Source organism: Musca autumnalis, unplaced genomic scaffold (genome assembly GCF_047663935.1).
Source record: "Musca autumnalis isolate F117 unplaced genomic scaffold, ASM4766393v1 scaffold_2, whole genome shotgun sequence".
In the NCBI taxonomy this organism is placed as follows: Eukaryota; Metazoa; Arthropoda; class Insecta; order Diptera; family Muscidae; genus Musca; species Musca autumnalis.
The window spans coordinates 78,080,925-78,101,460 of record NW_027411755.1 but is presented as its reverse complement, the minus strand read 5'-3'; the positions used below and the strand labels follow the sequence as shown (position 1 = coordinate 78,101,460).

The 20,536-nt window shown below is 36.1% G+C and overlaps 2 protein-coding genes across 2 annotated transcripts in view; one reads left to right on the top strand and one right to left on the bottom strand.

Moving 5' to 3' along the window:
- The window catches only part of ND-B17 (NADH dehydrogenase (ubiquinone) B17 subunit), a 333,680-nt gene that overhangs the window by 90,099 nt on the left and 223,045 nt on the right, over window positions 1–20,536 (bottom strand). The gene's annotated exons all lie outside the window — the stretch shown is intronic.
- The window catches only part of stol (voltage-dependent calcium channel subunit stolid), a 222,415-nt gene that overhangs the window by 62,323 nt on the left and 139,556 nt on the right, over window positions 1–20,536 (top strand). Inside the window, exon 3 of the mRNA XM_073968058.1 lies at window positions 12,481–12,562. Within this exon, the coding sequence (XP_073824159.1) occupies window positions 12,481–12,562 (82 nt within the window). The remainder of the gene's footprint in view (window positions 1–12,480; window positions 12,563–20,536) is intronic.

Sequence of the window (20,536 nt, the reverse complement as noted above, 5' to 3'; positions counted from 1 at the left end):
GCAATAGTTGCCGTGCAAGTCTGACGATGAGAAGAGACAACCGATGCCATGTTTGGCTGACTTAAAGACCCAGATTAGACCTCTAATGGGGAACCATCTTGCTCAAGTTTTCCAATCTTGGTCGGTTAGAATAACCACGTTAAGTATGGGTCGTTTTGCGATACCGTTTCCGTTTTCAAATCCTTGACACCTATATGGCCGACTGTTCCCTGGCAGACTTTGACGAAGCGTTGGTTGTGTCGTAGACCTACTAAATCATCCGTTTGGAAATCATGTTGCGAAAATGTCCACTTTCAACGATGCGATCCTGTCACTGACCGAAAAAGTCCCCAAACATGTCGCAGAATTTGCGTGCAAATCTCCTGATCAGGAGAGAACCAACGCTTTGTTGTTGGGAGCCATATTTGCGATACTACACATATTAACAACTTGTTGTTGAGAAGCAACGTGTTCCACTGGGAGCCGTCAATCCCACGGCAGCGGGTTCTTACGCACCGGATTGACCCGAAACCATGGTGTTTCGGCCAGCGGCTGCCAAGCCAGCATCAAACCTATTCTTCAACGTAGGTTTCATGCAAGGAGAGCAATAGTTGCTGGGCAAGTCACCTAATGAGAATGCGTTGTTGACCAATGGGTCGGTTTGGGTGACTTAAAGCTCCAGATTAGATCTTTGATGAGGAGTCATCTTGCTCAAGTTTTCCCATATCTGTGGTAAAAATGGAGATGACACGGTAGAGAGGGAGACGAACTATCTAATCCTGGTTGGTCAATATAACCAACTTAACTACGTTTTCACATTTGCGATTCTTACATGACCGTCGGTGCCCAAATTGACTTTGACGACACGACCGAGTTTCCCCCATGGGGGAAGGTTAGTTGTTCCTGTCTAAGGACTACTAAATCTTCCGTTTGGATATCGAGTTGCTGAAATTTATATCTATAACAAGGAAGCTCTTTAGATATTATTCTTTCCACCGAAAGCAGAATTGTTGGGAAAGAGCATTAAGTTTTTCAAATACCGGTTCATGATATCTATGGGAGATTTGAAAGTACGCAGGAATCTGAAAGTACGCTTTGACCCAAGGAATTTTTGAAAGAACTTTCTTACCAGCCAGAGTATATCTAAAGTTCTATATATAGGCTACCGGGTAACGATAGGGGACAGTTATTTTTTTAAGAACGCCTCTGGTGGGGTCGCCCAAGAAATTCCTGATGGTCTGCATATTCCCAACTATATCCTGTAATAGAATTATTTATTGCCATTTTCAGTTTTTTCTGGTGCCTTAAGGGAAACTACTGGTCTTTTGTATCAATATGATGCGGTATAGGATGTTTAACAGGGACTAACTTGATAATCGGTATTGTTACATCAACAAATTCGGAAATAATTGAATGATCATTTCCTGGAATTACCTCCAGCGATAAATTCTGATCCTGGGAACAATAATCGGAGACTTTTAGGTTCATCGTTGAATAAGAAAACTAATCATTTTATTTTGTTTATCTGGAATGAACAGGCGACTTATCTATAGGCCAATCTCATCCCTCACTGTAAAGGAGGTGCCAAATTATATAAGCTTTGTCAAAATTGCTCTCTCATGAACAGTTTTACCCTAAAAGTAAAGGAACGAAAAAATGGAAGATCTGGTAGCAATGTCAAAATGAAACATAAAAATTCAATCTTTTTCTTTTATTTTATAGTTTTTAATTTTGTTTTGTTAGCGTTCGCCTTCTTCTCCTGTTTTTGTTTATTTTTTTCTTCATTGTCAAAAAATCGTCCAACAAATGTCGAAAAATTAGTTCTACCATTTTTTACCAGAAGAAATTTGTCTGGTAGCCTGTGGTAGAAGAGAAAGGCATTTTTGCTCTCCCTCCTCTTTCACTATCTTAAAAATTGCTTCCAGTTTTACCACCTTTTGGGGTTAAGGAACGCATTGCAGGTTAAAAATGGTAACAAATTGTAATCTCAGGTAAGTAAACGAACTCAACTATAATAAGACGGGACAAGGGTGACTTCGCTCATATCAATGAGTGCACTCCGATTCATATTCGCTCAATGATGTGGGACCTACTGTTTGTACAGAAGTTTTAAATGGCTGAAATACTCAGGAAATGTCGTTTTTTGCCACCGTTGAAAATTTGATGTTCCTGACCGGGGAATCGAACCCACGACCTTCAGCGTGCAAGGCGGGTGTGCATACCATTGCACCACGGTGGCATTCAGATAAGGTGCCAAATTAGTTTCCGATAGTTTGAAGGATCAGAGGCATCGTCCTTTTGTAGTTTTCATATTGCTGATTTTGTCCGAGAATGGCGATAATTCATTTTGTTACGTTGGTTTCCTCTTAATGTCAAACTATCGAGCTTTAATAAAATTTCACAAACTTCCCTATCAAGAAATTTTAATCAGCCATTATCGTTTGTTGATACCGCGTTGACTACTCCACAATTATCCGATTGATCATGGAGTTTACTTACCATCATTGCTAATTTATAAATTGTATCTTCGCTTGCCGACAAAATAGCTATTGTTGTTTTAAATCCAAGCTTTCAGACACTTTTCCGCTTGCCAATTTTTGAAATCTTAGCAATCCAGAAGGTTTTTTGCAACCAATACATACGGTTTACTTCTTTCTTTCTTCCTATTCCATAAAGTCGTTGATATATTTATTCTTAAGCGTTTCATATTGCCCTTGTTTAAATTGTGCTTTCCATGGACCCAACTAGCGTGTGGAATTTTGTTTCATCGGAAAATACATATGCCTGCCTTTAGGAATTGCAATTCCAATTGGATAAACCATAGCTTTGGATTTTGTCGCCAAAATGGAGGAACGCGTACAGCAACCTGCGAGATTGCTCGTGAATATGTTTTCGACACGATAAAAAACGGCATGACAAAACTCGATCGAAAACGTTCAAGCAATGTTATCTTCAGGGAATATTATGAAGGTAGACGCCAAAAAATGTGTTTACTAAAAAAAAAACACTAAAAACCAAACTTATGAATGAAAAAATTTAAATATTTGTGGAAATTGTTGAATAATACATTGAATAATAATTTCGGAATGAAGTAGTGCTAAGAAAATATGAAAATTATCTATGTTTACAAAACCTTTTTGACATTGTTGTAACAGATTGGTAATACATGGCTAATGAACGCATAAATTTGCATATATGTACCTACATATATTTTTTAATTCTAATTTTATTACTATTTCTCAAACGAGTGCAAAGGACTTTGCTCAATTTTTCTTGTATTTTGCACGGTGCTCTTGAAACAACTTTAAATGGAAACTACAATGTTTATAGATGAGAAAAATAATCGCTAGAGCGCTTTTTAAATAAATCGCGATTTAAGTTGACATTTTTAGGGGTTGTTTAGGTTCTCACGATTTTGCTTAGAAACCGCAAGTCCTATCAAAATGGTGCTAAAGAAAATGTTGTAGCTATGAAAATTCTCAACACGATCGAAATTTTTGGTATTTTCGTAGTTTTTACCATTTTTCAGATATAGAAGTTCAAATTGGGACAATGCACTGACTGTATCGCCCCCTTATAAAACAATGTCATGAAGGGTGCGCTTTAACTAACTTTTGATGAAAATCGCTTACACAAGGAAAGTTTTTGTGAATTCTGAAAGAGCAGTGTTCATAGATGAGAAAAATCCAAAAACAAGCAAAAATCGCTGTAGTGATTTTTAAATAAATGACGGTAAAAATTCACATTTTTATGTGTTTTTTAGGTTTTCACGATTTTGCTTGGAAACCGCAAGTCCAATCGAAATGGAGCTAAAGAAAATGTTGTAGCTGTGAAAATTCTCTAGAGGATTGACGTTTATCGTTTGTTCCCAGCCTGTACCATATTTGAGATAAAGAAGCTCAGTTTATATTTTTAGGTTTTTTTGTTAGAGTTTCGCGATTTTGCTTGAATACGGTAAGTCTTATCGATATGGGACCTGAGAAAATCTTAAAGCTGTGAAACTTCTCTACAAGACTGGCTTAAATAGCTTATCCTAAGTTGTAACATTTTTTAGATATATAAGTTTAAGTTGGGAATTTGCAGTCATGACATTGTTTTATAAGGGGGCGATACAGAATTGAATTGAATTTGAATTGTCCCAATTTGAACTCATATATCTCAAAAACGGTAAAACCGACGAGAATACCATACAGCTCAGTCTTGTAGATAATTTTCATAGCTACAACATTTTCTTTAGTCCTATTTTGATAGGACGTGCGGTTTCTAAGCAAAATCGTGAAAACCTAAAAAACCCCTAAAAATGTCAACTTAAATCGCGATTTATTAAAAAAGCGCTCCGGCGATTTTTTTGTTTTTTGATTTTTCTCATCTATAAACATTGTAGTTTCAAAATCCGCAAAAACTTCCGAGGTGTAAGCACCTTCTATTTAAAATTGTTTCAAGAGCACCGTGTTTGTGTTAAAAATGCTGAGACTTGTATTACTAATTTTATTTTTCTTCTACAAACCGACAACGAAAAAAATGTTTACATTTTATACAGAAATACATTAAGAAGTCCATCATTGTGTTGCTTTACGATAGGCAATTTAGCTACGAGTAATTTCTCGCAAATTTATGCTCAATAACTCGATAATTTTACTCGATAACGAATGTTGTCATCCCAACTTTGGGTACTCGATTCGAAACAACTCGATATCGAATCACATATGTAATTAGGCCCCTGATGTCGTTTTTAATAAGACTTCGATATTCACTTTCAACGCGGATTGGCCCATAGATCTTTTGAAGAATGTTCCTACTTTAGCATATTCTCTTTCGACTTTTTCAGAGGTATCACTTCTTTAACCGATCGACCCATGATGTTAATGTCGTCGGTATAAGAAAGTAATATGTGGCTGTTTGTATAATTGTTCGACTTCTTTTGACTTTCGCATCTCATATAACCTTTTCTAACAGGATGTTGAAGAGATCACACGACAGGCTGTCTCCTTGTCTGATACTTTTTTTTGGTAGTAAACTATTCCAGGAGGTTCGTTCATATTTTAACTGAGAGCCTGGTCTCAGAGTAATTTTACAAAGCCGAATGAGATTTGCGGGGATATCAAATTCAGACATGGATTGCCTTTGGGTGTAGGAAACTATCGAAGGCTGCTTTATGATCGACAAAAAGGTGGTAGGTGTCGATCTGCGTCTCTTGGGTCTGCTCCAGGATTTGCCGCAGAGTAAATATCTGGCTTTAGTCGTTCGCATAATTTCCCTATCTTGTAGGCAATAGGGACAAGACTTATGTCCCTGTAGTTAGAGCACACATTCTTATCTCCTTTCCTGTGGATGGGGCTAACTAGCTGATGCATACACATTATCAGGGTGTGGCCTCCAGTCTTGAACAACTAGGCTGGAGGCGGTTCCTGCTGTCTTATTACTCTTCAGTGGGTTTATTGCTGTCTTTACCACATCTTGGTCGGGCGGTATACATTCAATAACATCTACTGGGATTGGATCTGTGGTATTTTAGTTGTCTTCGCTAGTATTCGATGCCAAAATTTTTGGAAAAATGCTCTTTCCATATCCCGAACACACTATCTGTATCAGCATTTTAGCTTCCGTACATCTCGTTTTTTCACACTACCGCTTTTCCATTTCTCTCTTTTTCCTGTGGAAAATACGTTTTTCTTTTTCTGCCGGTACCTCTACGTGCGTTGCTACTGATTGTAGACAAGCCATATATGCCTAATTTTTCGCTTCGGTAACAGCACGACACTCCCGGCCATGCCACGGGTTCCTTGGTGGAGGTCTCTGGTATCCAAGTACTGATTTTGCGGCTGTTTGCATGGAGTGTAGAGCTGGCAAACTATAGATATCCCCAAAAAAACTGTTGCTTTTATTTAGTAACAGGACACAAAAGAACAATTTACTTTTCAGAAAAAATTGTACGTGTGACAACGGACATATTCCCACCCACAAAACCGAAAAGCCGCTTAATTTATATTTATTTCAATAGATTTTAAGTTAGGGATTTTTAATCCTATAATATCGATAGAAAAAACTAACTATCGATATTGAATTTTTAAAAAATAACCTATACTAACGATAGTGCCATCGATTTTTTGCCAGCTCTAATGGAGTGGGCAATACTTTGCCACTGTGCTGATGTGTTATCGAGACGAAGAGTGCTTTGATTAAGCAATTGGGATAGCTGAGTGGAATATGCTGTGTTAGCTGCGATTGCAGCTTATGCCCTAGACAGCGTTAATTTGCATTAACTGCCTTAATTCAAACTAATTCGAGCATTATCCACATTTTTAATGTACAAAATCAAACTGAATTTTAACTGAATTTAGGTATTTTAATATGGCAATGCTGTAAAAGAGGGCCCATATCCATGTAAGAGAGAGAGAGAGAGCATATTCGTGCTTTGAGACACTATTTGCATTGCAAACAACAACAAAACAGTTGTTTACCAGAAATCAGCTGTTTCGTAAATTCAGAAACAGAAGTCTGTCAGGGTAAAATTAAATGCAGATCTTAATGCAAATAACGCTGCCGTCTGTCTAGTGTATTACCGATGTCAAATTTTCGTGTTGTGTCTGCTCGTAATCTATTTACAACATTTAATCGGGTACATACCTTTCCTGCAACAAGGTGGTGGTCCGAGTCTATGTTTGCTCCTCGAAACGAACCTACATCCAAGACGCTCGATAAATGTCTTCCATGTATCACAACGTGATCAATTTAATAACTTGTTGTTTGGTCTGGAGGCAGTCATGTGTCCTCATGAATGTCGTGATTCTTAAATCTGGCACTGCTTATTACCACGTTTTTTGCCGCTGCGATGAACATCAGCCTTTTTCCATTGTCAGATGTTTCACTGTGGAGATTAAATTTCCCGACTCTTGGGCCAAAGATATCGTCCTTTCCAGTTTTGGCATTTTAATCGAACGACATACCCTATTATCAATTTCATAGAGGAAGTGATATTAAAGCATAGCTTGCCACACCATAATCAAGTGCTTTAAAATATCGTCCAACTGTATTAACTTTGTCACTTTTCAAAAAAGGCCGGCAATTGAAGACTAGGACTTTTCACATTTTCCACCTGTGATATGTTGATTGTTTTCCAAACTTTGCTGGGTAAAGCAAAGTTGTTGTTCGTTGGTCCGGTCGAATCTTAAAATGGCACAGAATTAAAATGACCCGTGTCAGTATTACAAATTTTCCACATGAGCGGCAGTAAAGACAACAATCAAAGCACAAAATTAAACACAGCATCAAGCAAGCTAGCATTCATTCATTCTACTAATCGTCTGTGTTCTTCCATCCATCCTATCCTGTGTGTGTTGCAAACTTCTCCCCTCTTCTATGCCACTCTTCAAACACCAACACCGCCACCACCACCCACCTCAATGATGTGAATACAAATATAGTGACTACTCCATATATTCAGCCAAATTAGAAACAACATTTCAAAAGTTAATGCTACAAATTAAATGCACTCTTCGGCTGCACATCTTTGGTGAAAGTGTCCCATTTTTTTAAGCGGGGGGAGCCTTTCTTTGCATGTCACCCTGCTTAGTAAACAGTAGCAGCAGCAGCAACAGTACACCGCAACATAACCTGCAAAAGAGTATACATACCTAAAATTGAAAAGCCGGGTATGGTTTTTCTAACAACCCTTACCATCGCCACCAACACTACTTCGTTTACCAACTGGTCTGTTTTTTTTTGGCCAAGTCATTTGGAAAGAGACGTGTGTTGAATGTTTGTGAAGAGGGAATGTGAGAAACAATTTTGAGTGAGTGGATTAGTCTCTTGACAAACCGAAAGGTGATTTACCGCCTCATATAAATACAAAGGTGAAACATAATACGAGAATACATACAGGCAGTGACACTAAAACAACATCAAGACCAAAGAAAGCCTACACCGAGTTAGGCACGAACAATTCTCTAATGTTTGTTAATATAATTTATCGTAGTACAGTGGTTGAAAATCTAGAAATAGAAGCTACTGGACATTAACGAAAAGCTAATAGCTGGCAGGGATGTTATCGATTTTTCACTGCTCACTGAAACAAAACCGAAAGCAGAACAGCAAAAGTCAATAACGGTTTGTCAAGGACTCAGTGCTACCCCCAACCCCATTTAATATACATCCTGAGACTAATTATTTCCTCAAACATCATTGAAGCGACAAAGGAGACGTCTCTCATATTTAATAGCGCACCACGATTCATAATATGAATCGGGTATGGTTTTTATTTTAGGTCAACGATATAGGACCTACTTGTTATTACCGCGTCAGAACGCCGTGCCTTATGACACACCACTTGTAGATAAGGGTTTCATGTGTTGTGTTGGTTTGTATGTGTTGGGTTTCTTGACATCAATTCGGGCCTAATATTGAGACAGCTAGTGTTTGCTTTGGCAGCTGGGGTCCTTCTGCTGCCGTGGAAGGGGGGTGGTTTCCGATTACGACATTCACACTATACCTTTGGACTGTCTGCGCAACCGTATTAGTGTTAATGCTATTCAAGCCAGCCTGATAGGCTCCTTGATCTCTCCAGATCGATGGGAAAGCCTGTCCACTAAATCGTCGACGGTAACACACAAACAGGTACATCATCGACAACATCTTGTGGTGTTGATGTACCGGTAAAATCTTCGTGCTCCCATAAAGATGGTCAACTGGTGTCCTTAGGGTGGAATTCAGGCAGGTTTGAGTATTTTTCCACTGCGTAGCACTAACATTTGCATACCACACTGGCGCCGCATAACTTATCACATACCGGTCTATTGATTTATACGAGGACAACAAAGTTTCTTTGTCAGCACCCCAAGTGTAAATGGTCATCGAAATGAGAACCCTGTTCCTACTTCTTGTAATAAATAGGCGTGTGACTTGCGCGGACGACTAAAATATGCTGTCGAACGTTATACCCATTACAAATTTGCAAGCTAGATCGCGGCGACCATGATTTTCCTCCCATAAAGTCTTCGATTACGCTGACTTTAAGTTCCCCAGCAAAATTTGAAGGAAGGGGTTCTTTGCGATGTCGTGATTTCATGTCATCTTTTGCATTGGTTCAAAGGAAGTCGTGAAAGATCCGATCTTTTCATAAGGATTTGAACCAATGCAAAGGAAGTCGTGAAAGATCCGATCTTTTCATCAGCATTTGTAACCATTCCATCTATCCAATAGAGATGATGTTTGGGTTTTTATTTACACACCTGCTTATTTTCATTTTGGTATGTTCCAGTACTGCAAAAATCTACTAATTTTTACTATTTTTTTCCGAAAATTTTTATCGTAGTAAAAATTAGTAGATTCTTGCAGGTTCTGGAACAGACCAAAGTTGTTAGAACTGTCGTCGTGATGTTGTCTTACATTTCCTGCATATCAGACAACTAAAACTTCTAAACAATTGGTATTGTATGAAGGACGAAAAGTCTGCAATAAAAATGAAGTCCCAATCATCGAGCTAAAAATAGAATCGGACTGCACACATTGCTATTTTAAAAGTTCCCTTGTCTGTTCTAAATCTGACATAGAACGAAATCAATCAAATCTCGCTTCATGGAATTTGAAAAAAAGTCCGAAACGAAAAGGAACAAGAATCTGAAAATAAAGAAGAAACGATATTTGGAAACAAGCAACTAAAAATAAAATAATTAAGCATAAATGGTATTTTCGAGAAAAAATCTCTCCTCCCCGTTCGTTACATTTTGTTCTTAGAGATCCCTAAAGCAAGCCGGGTTGTAGATCCCTACATATTTTCGTCACTAAACAAAAGAGTATAAATTTCCAAAATGTTGTTATAAAATAACAAAATTATAAAATAAAAGTAATTTACGAAATAAAAATACTTAAGGGAGTGCATTTGGAGTTGATGCCGAAATCTGAACTGGTGATGGGAAGATAATAGAAAAAACATTTTGTAAGAGGAAAGAATATCAGTTGCGGAGAACGGTGCCCGGACATAACTCCCAAAATGATTTTGGGCGTTATGTCCCCTGCGCTTTGCGGACATAACTCCCAACGATTTTTTTCTTAATTTATAAATTATTTCTTTGCTTAATTTTGAAATTTATAGTTATACATTTTTTTTAAATTTTAGAGTAGAAGGCCTAAGTGCCAACCAATACCGAAATATCCACAAAATCCTCCTGATTTCATTAAATTATTTAAAAACGAAATTATGCCCGAAATTATGTAAGTAGCAGTTAGAAGAAGTTTTAAATTGTAAAAATCGCGCTATTTTTCAAAAATATGTTCGTTTTTCAGAAAGTATTTGAAAATTTTTATAAACACTTTTTGTCTTCTTAAATAGTAAACATAATTTTCTAAAAAATCGCGCGATTCAAAAACATTTTCGACTTTTTATCTCCTTAAATTGTGAAAATATTTTTAAATACTTTTACAAAAACTTTTTATTTTCTTAAATTGTGAAAATATTTTTGTGAAAAATCGCGAATATTTTTACAAAAAATTTTTATCTTCTTAAATTGTGAAAACATTTTTGTAAAAAATCTCGCGATTTTTCAAAAATATTTTCGACTGCGGCGCTTTTAGTTTTTCAGAATGTATTTGCATATTTTTATAAAAACTTTTTATCTTCTAAAATTGTGAAAATATTTTTGTAAAAAATCGGGCGATTTTTTCAAAAATATTTTTGCCTGCATCGCTTTTCGTTTTTCAGAAAGTATTTGAACATTTTGCCAAAAACGTTTTATCTTCTTAAATTGTGAAAATATTTTTGTAAAAAATCGCGCGATGTTTTTAAAAATATTTTCGCCAGCGGCTTATTTTTTCAGAAAGTATTTGCGAATTTTAACAAAAACTTTTAATTTTCCTGTAGGCAGCATTTTTCGTTTAAAATAGGTTTGAAGGCAAATTTTGAATATAGTTCGATTTGAGATGGCCACGACTTATTTTGTACTTAATTTTCTTAAAAATGTTAAATCAATTATAAGTTATTTTATGAAATGAAAAAGGCATATTAGCTTAAAGTTAATTTTTAATTATTTTCTTATACATTTGAAATAAAAATTGTATTTAAATAAAATTCACTTTAATTTAAAAAACGGACATAACTCACATTGGGACTTATGTCCGCTAAGGGGGGTCGGACATAGATCCCAAAAATATTGGGAGTTATGTCCGCAAACAAAGGCGGACATAACTCCCAAAATCGTTTTGGGAGTTATGTCCGTTGGGGGTTATGTCACGGCACCGCGGAGAACGGGGGAAGTAATATTTTGATTGCAGCGGTGGTGATTACATGCAATTTTGGATGTAAACTTTTTGCTGATCAATTAATTGTAGTTATTTCGTGAATTCGTTTGAATTAATAAAGAGTTTTGTTTGTCCATATTTCAATAGAGCATTTCCATTTTCCAAACAAGACATGTCATGCCAAGGGGTTGGTGAAAATGACATGTCAAAGCATTGGTTAAAATGACATGTCAATGCATTGGTTAAAATGACATGCTTAGGATCCAAAAAAGAACGTCATCTTTTGGGGGTCACGCGACAAGAAGATGACATGCCAGATCACTTGCACCCATGATTCAACTCATGATTTTTCGTCGATGATTTTACTGGGTCACTGTAGTTAAAAAAACTGTTCCCCCCAAAATTGTCAAGAAATGTCCACGTTTTTATCTACATTTTCGGATATATCCCCTATATAACGGTACTGACCAATTTAAGATATTTTGAATTTGTAATCTACATGTTCGGCCCAAATTTGGTGTAAATGGTAAGAATTATTCCCAGTGGTTACCAAAAATCGTGGACATTTTAGTTCAGTTAACTGTATGGTGAAGAGTATAGACGTAATATGACGTAAAACTTTTTACTTGTTTTTTTTTTTTTTTTTTTTTTTTGATGTCGAATATAAATTTTATGATTGTTTTAGTGCACAATTTTTATTGGCATTCGCATATCGAAGATTTTAACTGTTTATCGTACCGAATTTAGATGTTGGTTAAAACAAGGTTTTAGATTCGAACTCATTTTCGCTACGCAGTTAGGGGTAATCTCAACTGAAGAAAAGTGTTCCTTCCATAATTTCATTACGATTTGTTTTCAAAGGTCTTTACAGGGTTTTTCGCACTTCGTTAAAATGCTCGTTCGGCAGTTTTCCAATGTCTCTAATTTTTATTTTTGTTGATAAATTTTTAAATTTTTATTTATTTATTATTATATTAACTTGTAGTAAATATAATGTTAATAAGACATAGCGTTGGCTACATTGTCCATCAGCTCTTTTAATTTTTTAAATATTTTTTATTGGAAAAGGCAGAGGAGACCACCGTTTCGCATACCGCCACATAACTTCATGAGTTACCTAAGTATTTTGTATTGCAACAAAAAACTCTTCCCCAGTTTGATATAGACCCGATCTCAAGAATATCAGTTTTATAAATATGCTACGAACTAAGATAATTTAATCTTAAGATGTTTATATTATAATAATAATGATTTCCTTTTATTTTACAGAGTTCGAAATTGGGCCTTAAAGTTTGGCGTGGATTTATGGGAGTTTGGTAGACAGTTTACAAAAATGAACGAAATAAAAAGCGTAAGTACTTAAAAAAATATTGCTATAGACATTCTTGGAGGAAAGCTGTAATTACTAGAGTGGTTTTAAAAAAATCGATGTCGGATTTTTTATGCGATGAAAACAGTTTACCAGTTCTTTGTAGTGGCTAAACAAGTAATACTACAACAAATTTTGAAAATCGGGTCAGTTTTTAATATTAGCTATATAAAGGACCCATGGAAACTTTGAGGCCCCAATGGCACGTGTTAACATATTCCGGTTGAGCTCAAACTTTGACAGTCTTCATTTTTAACAAAACTAAATATTTTAATTAAAAAAATATTTGAGTTAAAACCAGTCTAGTAATTACAACATATTAAATGTTTTCCATATATATTGTGGTATAATAAAACTACTTCATCGAAATGGCCAGGCCAAATTTACAGATACATATTTAGAGTTCCAGAGTGTAATATAACTTAATCATGATCTAATTAAATTAAACTTTTAGACGACTATGCCGTACCCCTCTAAACTACACCAATATATACAAATCATTAGATATGGTATTAAGGTGAACAATTACCTGAAGCAGAAGTTTACCTAAAGTTGGCAGCAAATGCATCCATTCTACGAATAAGGTCAAAATCAGAGTTAACTCAAAGTAGAGCGGCACGGAAAATCGGTTATCATAATATTTCGTACTTTAGGTTGTGGGATCTAATGGTGGTATATGTACTTACATAGATGGCCAGAACATTTGTTCCATTAGCCGAACTAAGAAAAGATCTCCATTCCTTCCTTTTTGTTGCTTTATTTTCCCAATCTGGGATATCGAGCCTTCTGATTTCACGCTTCACTTGTTCGCTCCATCGAAGCCTTGGCCATCCAGTTCTGTCTCTGCCGCCATGCGGTCCGTAGTTATACAGATGTCTTTGTATAGTTGATAAAGCTCATTGTTCATACGACATCAATATTCACTGTCAACGCAGATTTGCCCGTATATATTTCGAAGAATTTTTCTCTCAAATACACCAAGCACTGCCTTATTTGCTTGCGCAAGTACCCATGCTTAGGAACCATATATTAGCAGGGGTAGTATCAGTATTTTGTAAAGTGTTACTTTTGTTTCTCGGGATGTGGCTTTGTTCTTAAACTGTTTACTTAAGCCAAAGTAGCATCTGTTGGCCAATACAATTCTTCTTCGTATTTCACAACTAATGTTGTTTTTTGTGTTTATGGCAGCGCTGAGGTAGACAAAGTCTTTCACTACCTCAAAATTTTAGGAACAATTGATCCGAGCATTGGGCGTCGACACCATAAACTTGGTCTTGTCGCCGTTTACCGCCAGACCTACCTTTGAGATTCTCCTTCGACCTTCTTAAAGGTAGCAGTTACTTCTTTTACTGATCGTCCCATGATGTCAATATCGTCAGCATAAGCAAGTGACGTGTGGCTATTGGTGTAAATTGCGCCATTGCTTTTGACGTTTGCATCTCGTGTGACCTTTTCCAGCCGGATGTTGAAGAGATCACACGAAAGGCTGTCTCCTTGTCTGAAACCTCTTTTGGTACTAGACTGTTCGAAGCGGTTCTTTCTTATTTTAACTGAGGACCAGATATAAATTAAATTAATTTTACAAAGCCGAATGAGCTTTGTGGAGATACCAAATTCAGAGATGGCTTGGAATGCCTTTGAACTTATGGGGCTGTCGAAGGCTACTTTATAATCGACAAAAAGGTGGTAGGTGTCGATCTGTATCACTTTTGTCTTCTCCAGGATTTGCGCAGAGTAAATATCAATGATGGATTTGCCAGGTCTAAAGCCGCATTGGTATGGCCCAATTATTTTCTTGACCATAGGCTTTAGTCGTTCGCACAATATCACTTACACTATCATGTAGGTAATAGGAAGAATACTTACGTCCTTGTAGATAGATCATACAGTCGTATCTCCTTTCTTGTGGACGTGACACAGGATGCTCAGGTTCCAATCGCCGGGTAAGCGTTCTTCCTGGCAGATGGTGCTAACTAGCTGATGTATACAGCATTGAACAACTAGGCTGATACGCCATCGGCTCCTGCTGCCTTATTACTCTTGAACCGGATTATTGCTGTCTTTACCTCTTCTTGAATGTGTGGTATCTTCGCCGTCTTCGCTACTGTTGCATACCAACAGTTGTGAAAAATGATCTTTCCATATCCTGAGCACACTATCTGTATCAGTTACCAAATTGCCTTGCTGGAGGATTTGCCTCTACGAAAGCCATCAGTTTGATGTTTCAAGCTATGGTAGAACTTTCGTACTTCATTTTGGCTCATGCACATTTCGATTTTTCACACTCCCGATTTTCCATTTCTCTCTGTTTCCTACGGAAAAGGCGTTTATCCTATCTTTTTTCTCCCGATGCCTCTTTCGTGCTCTACGCGTTGCTATTGATTGATAGAATAGCCCCATATGCCGAATTTTTCTTTTCGGTAGCAGCCCGACACTAATGGTCATACAACGGATTCCTTGGTGGAGGTCTGGGGTATCCAAGTGTGGATTTTGCGTCTGTTTGCATGGAGTGAGCAATACTTTGCCATTGTGCTGATATGTTATCGGGACGAGGAGTGCTTTTATTAAGCGATTGGGCCAATTGAGTGGTATATGCTGTGGCTATATGTAGTGATGCACCTTACCGATGTCTAATTTTCGTGTTGTGTCTGTTCGTACTTTATTTGCTACGTTTAACCGTGTACGTACCTTTGCTGCAATAAGGCGATGGTCCGAGTCTATGTTTGCTCCTCGGAACGAACGTACATCCAACACGCTCGATGAATGTTTTATTTTTTGTTTTCTGATCTGGAAAGAGCCAGGTGCCCTTATGAATGTCGATATGTTTAAACCTGGAGTTGCTATCTACAATGTTTTTGCCGCTGCAAAGTCTATCAGCCTCATACCATTGTCAGATGTTTTACTGTGGAGACTGAATTTTCCGACTGTTGGGCCAAATATATTCTCCTTTCCAATTTTTGTATTAAATCCCCTAGAATAATTTTAATGTCATGAGCAGGGCAACGGTCATAAGTTTCTTCTAAGCGCTCGTAAAATATACATATCTTTGGTCTGTTCGTCCTTGTCTTCAGTGGGATCATGGGCACAAATAAAACTGATGTTCAAGAATTTTGCTTTTATTCGAATTGTAGCAAGTCTTTAATTGACTAGGGTGAAGCTGGGGACCAAATGTTTTAACCTCTGTCCAAGTACAAATCCGCACACAAACTCATGCTTTGCGTCATGGCTGCTATAATACAGTGCATCACCATTAAGCGTTGTTGTGACGCCTTCCCCAATCCGTCGTGTTTCCTATATGGCAGTTATATCGGCCTTGTTTTTTTTTAAGAAATTTGCTAATGCGTAAACTGCACCTTTTCTATAAAGAGTGCGAACATACTAGGTACAGATTCTCAGATCATGGTCCATAAAACATTTGCGGGGTTGTCAACTATAGAGAGGTTTGTTTTTCTTTTTCTTCGTTTTTTCATAGTAGGATGTTTTTTCTACCCCAATCCCAAGTTTTTATCGTTCGTATGGGTGAACGCACGTATAGTCCCGACTATTAACCTACACTATAGAGAAGTTCGGCTGTACTATATTAGTAAATATCGCTGCGGTGATACGTGTTATAGTTAAGCAATCGGTATACTTCGTAATTTAGAGGATATGCATTTCAATAAAATTTTTTTTAGTTGTCACGGTGCTCTTGAAGCAAATTTAAATGGATGTGCTTACACCTCGGAAGTTTTTGCGGATTCTGAAACTACAATGTTCATAGATGAGAATAATCAAAAAACCAAAAAAATCACCGGAGCGCTTTTTAAATAAATCGCGATTCAAGATGGAATTTTTAAGGGTTGTTTAGCTTTTAACGATTTTGCTTGAAACCCTCATCGGACTATGACAGATGTTGTAGCTATGCAAATTCTCTACAAGATTGACCTATATGGAATTTTCGTAGATTTTACCGTTATTGAGATATATAAGTTCAAATTGGGACGATGTATTGACTGTATCGCCTCCTAATAAAACAATGTAATGACGGCAAATTCTCATATTAAACTTATATATGTCAAAAATGGTACAGCCTAGGAAAAAATTACAAAAGTCAATCTTGTAGAGAATTTTCTCTGCTACAATACTTTTTTTAATCTCATTTTGATAGGATTTACAGTTTTCAATCAAAATCGCGAAAACCTAAAAAACGCTAAAAATGTGAATTTTCATCGCGATTTATTTAAAAATCTCTTCAACGATTTTTTCTTGTTTTTGAATTTTTCTCACCTATGAACATTGCTGTTTCAAAATCAGCAAAAACTTCCCAGGTGTTTGCGGTTTTCACTTAAAGTTAGTTAAGGCGCACCATGTATGACATTGATTTATAAGGAAGCGATAGAGTCAATTTGATATCTCAATAACGGTAAAATCTACGAAAATACCAGAAAGGTCAATCTTGTAGAGAATTTTCTTGGCTACAACATTTTCTTTAGTCCGATTTCAATGGGATCTGCGGTTTTCAAGCAAAATCGTGAAAACCTAAACAACCCTTAAAAATGCCAACTTGAATCGCGATTTATTTAAATAGCGCTCCGGCGATTTTTTTAGTTGTTTGATTTTTCTCATCTATGAACATTGTAGTTTCAGAATCCGCAAAAAATTCCGAGGTGTAAGCACCTTCCATTTAAATGTGCTTCAAGAGCACCGTGTTGTGTATAGGTTATTTCAGTCAGTCAGCCATTTCAGCTCATTTTTGTTTACATAGAATTATGTTGTGATAAAATTAATAAAAATATTGTTGAAAAGATTAGTTCCAGACATGTTCATGTAACAAAAAGCATGCATATCATTGCTTAAACGCACACCAATATTTTTTCTCACACTAAAAATAATTAAACAAATGAGACAAGCCGATATTTAATTGTATGTTTTCCGTACTTCATTCTATGTTTTCTCCAAAAATGATGCTGGTGTTGCCAAATCAATTATACATTTTTAAGATTTTTATTCGAACAAGAAACTTATGGCCTGTTTCACTAAGACGATTCGAATTCAAATTCGTTCGAACTACTACCAAACTTCTGTTTTTTAATAATATTTGAATTGTTTTTATTTTCAATCAAGCAAACGTTTCCTACAACAACAGGAGTTTGGTAGTAATTCGAACGAATTTGAATTCGAATCGTCTTAGAGAAACAGGCCATTAAACATAGTGTCAAGAAGTAAGTTAGAGTCAACCAACCCTTTGAAACATATGAAATCATTTGTAAAGAACTAACAAAGACATTAACGGGTGACCCTTACTTGTAAATTTCAGAAAATCGAAATATAATTTATAGGCCTATTTTAAAATAGAAGTAGCATGGAATATGTGGTAAAATTTTGATCGGAGCAATATTACCGGAGATATGATGAGCTTTGGAAGGGAAGACTTTATTGTGTTTTGTATGGAACATAGAAACTAAAAAGGTGTTTTTCTCGAAATGACATTTTGAAATCTGCGCTTGGTAGTTTTCTTGAAAAATTAACTTTTTTGGGCTTTACAAGTGGGGGTCATCCATTAAATTTTTAAATTGGTCGACACTTTGAAATGTTTTGGAAACTCGGGATAGCTATGAGTAGTTTTCAAAAATAATAACAAATAACCAAAAAAAAAAATATCGGACAAATTGCAGAACTCTTTATATAACATATTGCGAACATATTTATATAACATACTTATATAACATATTGAACAGAAAAACGAATGAAAATTATTAAATCGATATAGACTAATATTTTGAGGTTTTCCAATATGAAGAATGCCCTTCTCCTATAAGAGAGTGTTCATATTAAACATTTTTTTTAAATTGAAGTCATCGTACCGACCAATTTGGAATAAAAACATAATGGCAATCTTGGCCAATAATTCACTTTGGTTTGTAATTTCAGCCCAACATAAGTATGTGTTTTTAGTCCCGCTCATGTAGAGATATTTAAGCTCTACATAAACCTAATTAAAACTGAAATGGTACTTGTCATTCATTGTCTGCAAAGCAAAAAAATAAACGAAAAACAACAACGAATTCAAACCATATTCATGCACAGCACACTCACACAAATGGGGAAAAACTGAATAAACTGTCTGCCAAATGAGAAGGGGAAGGCTGTCGAAGGGAATTTATTGTTGACAAAGGTGTTGGTGGGGAAATTGAAAGATTAGAATGAATAATGGGTGATGCGTGTGCTTGCCTGCCAGTCTGTCTGCCAGCGAGCTTATTTGTCAGTAAATGAAAGAGTCAGGCAATGGAAAATGTACATTAGAGTGGTTTTAAAAAATCGATGTCTGATTTTTTTTAAACGGCACCCCCTTAAAATGTTTTGTTTTGTTAGATTTTAAGTTTGCCAAAGTTGTAGCACAATCGGAATATGTTAACACGTGCCACTGGGGCGTCAAATTTTCCATGGGCCCTCTATATAGCTAATACTAAAATCCGACCCGATTTTAAATTTTTTTGTAGGGTTAGGTGCTTGTTTAGCCACAGAAAATAACTGGTAAAAATTTCTAATCGATTGGACAATAAATGCGGCCTTTAGAGCAATTTCGTGAAAATTCACCTTTGGCCCTATACAAATTACTATGGAAACTTTGAGGGCCCAGTGACACATGTTAACATATTCCGATTGTTCTCAAATCTTGGCAATCTTAAAATCTAACAAAACTAAACACATTAGGGGGGTGCCGCATCAAAAAATCCGACATCGATTTTTTCCCTTTGAGTTAAAACCAGTCTAATGTACATATGTATGTATGCTGGGATGAAAGATAAATTGTACAAACACAACACAAAGGACAAACGTTGGCTTTGTATGGCGGCTGTTTTTATGGAAAATGCTGCACAATTTATTCTTGTTGTTATTGTAATTTTTTTGTTCGATCTATCTATATGTTATTGTATTATAACTTGAAATAAAATACTAATATCCAAATAAAATGTTGTACGGAGATAGATAAACGTTTTAGGGATGTCAATATAAATACAAAGGTAATAAACTACATTATAAAGAGGAGGATGTTTTGAATTTTTGGCCTTATATGTATAAGGCTATCAACCTGAAGTATTTCCCTCACATTTTCTGGCTAACATACATGCATACATAGACAATATAATAAATTGGAAATAAATTTATTGACCTTGGTAGTCAATATATTAGGAGGTATATTAAACTTGACATTGTGGAGAATTTTATTTATATTTTATTTTATCATTTTGAGTTAATTTGTCAATTTTTATTAATTAATCTATGCATTGTGGTTTTTAGTGGTCCAAAACTACGGATATTTAGAAACTATCTTCAAATCTATTTATACGCCTTTTTAGTGGGTTCATAATCGCTCAGTCTCATGACATGGACAACCAACGCCATGACTTCTATATTCACCGTCAACGCATATTGGCCCGTAGATCTTTTGAAAAAATTTTCTCTCACTCCTAGGATGTCTAATATTGAAAATTTTTTATCAGTCCACGTTTCGATATGACGTCCATAGAACGGTACCTCCCGATTTTTGTATTTTGAAGTTTTTATCTCACCGAAGTGTCTAAAATTTGGCATTTAGTCTTCGTTGTAGGTAAAAACATTTCTAGAAAGAATTGTAGGTATAGGTCCAGGTTTTGATAAAGCCACCATAAAACGGGTCCATCTTACAGAAATGACTGACATTTAGTATTTGATCTTCATTAGGGCTACATTTCCCCAGAAATTTGTCAATATAGGGTCCACGTTTTGACATAGCCCCCATTGAACGGAAACTTCAGATTTTCGGTATTTTGATGGTTTCAACCACATTATCTTAACGAAATGTCTGAAATTTCTCTCTCAGAAATTTGTCGGTGTAGGGTTCACGTTTTAATATAGCCTCACAGAACAGTAGCACCCGATTTTCGCCATTTTCAAGGTTTATCCTACAGGGATGGGTACAATTCGGATATAGTC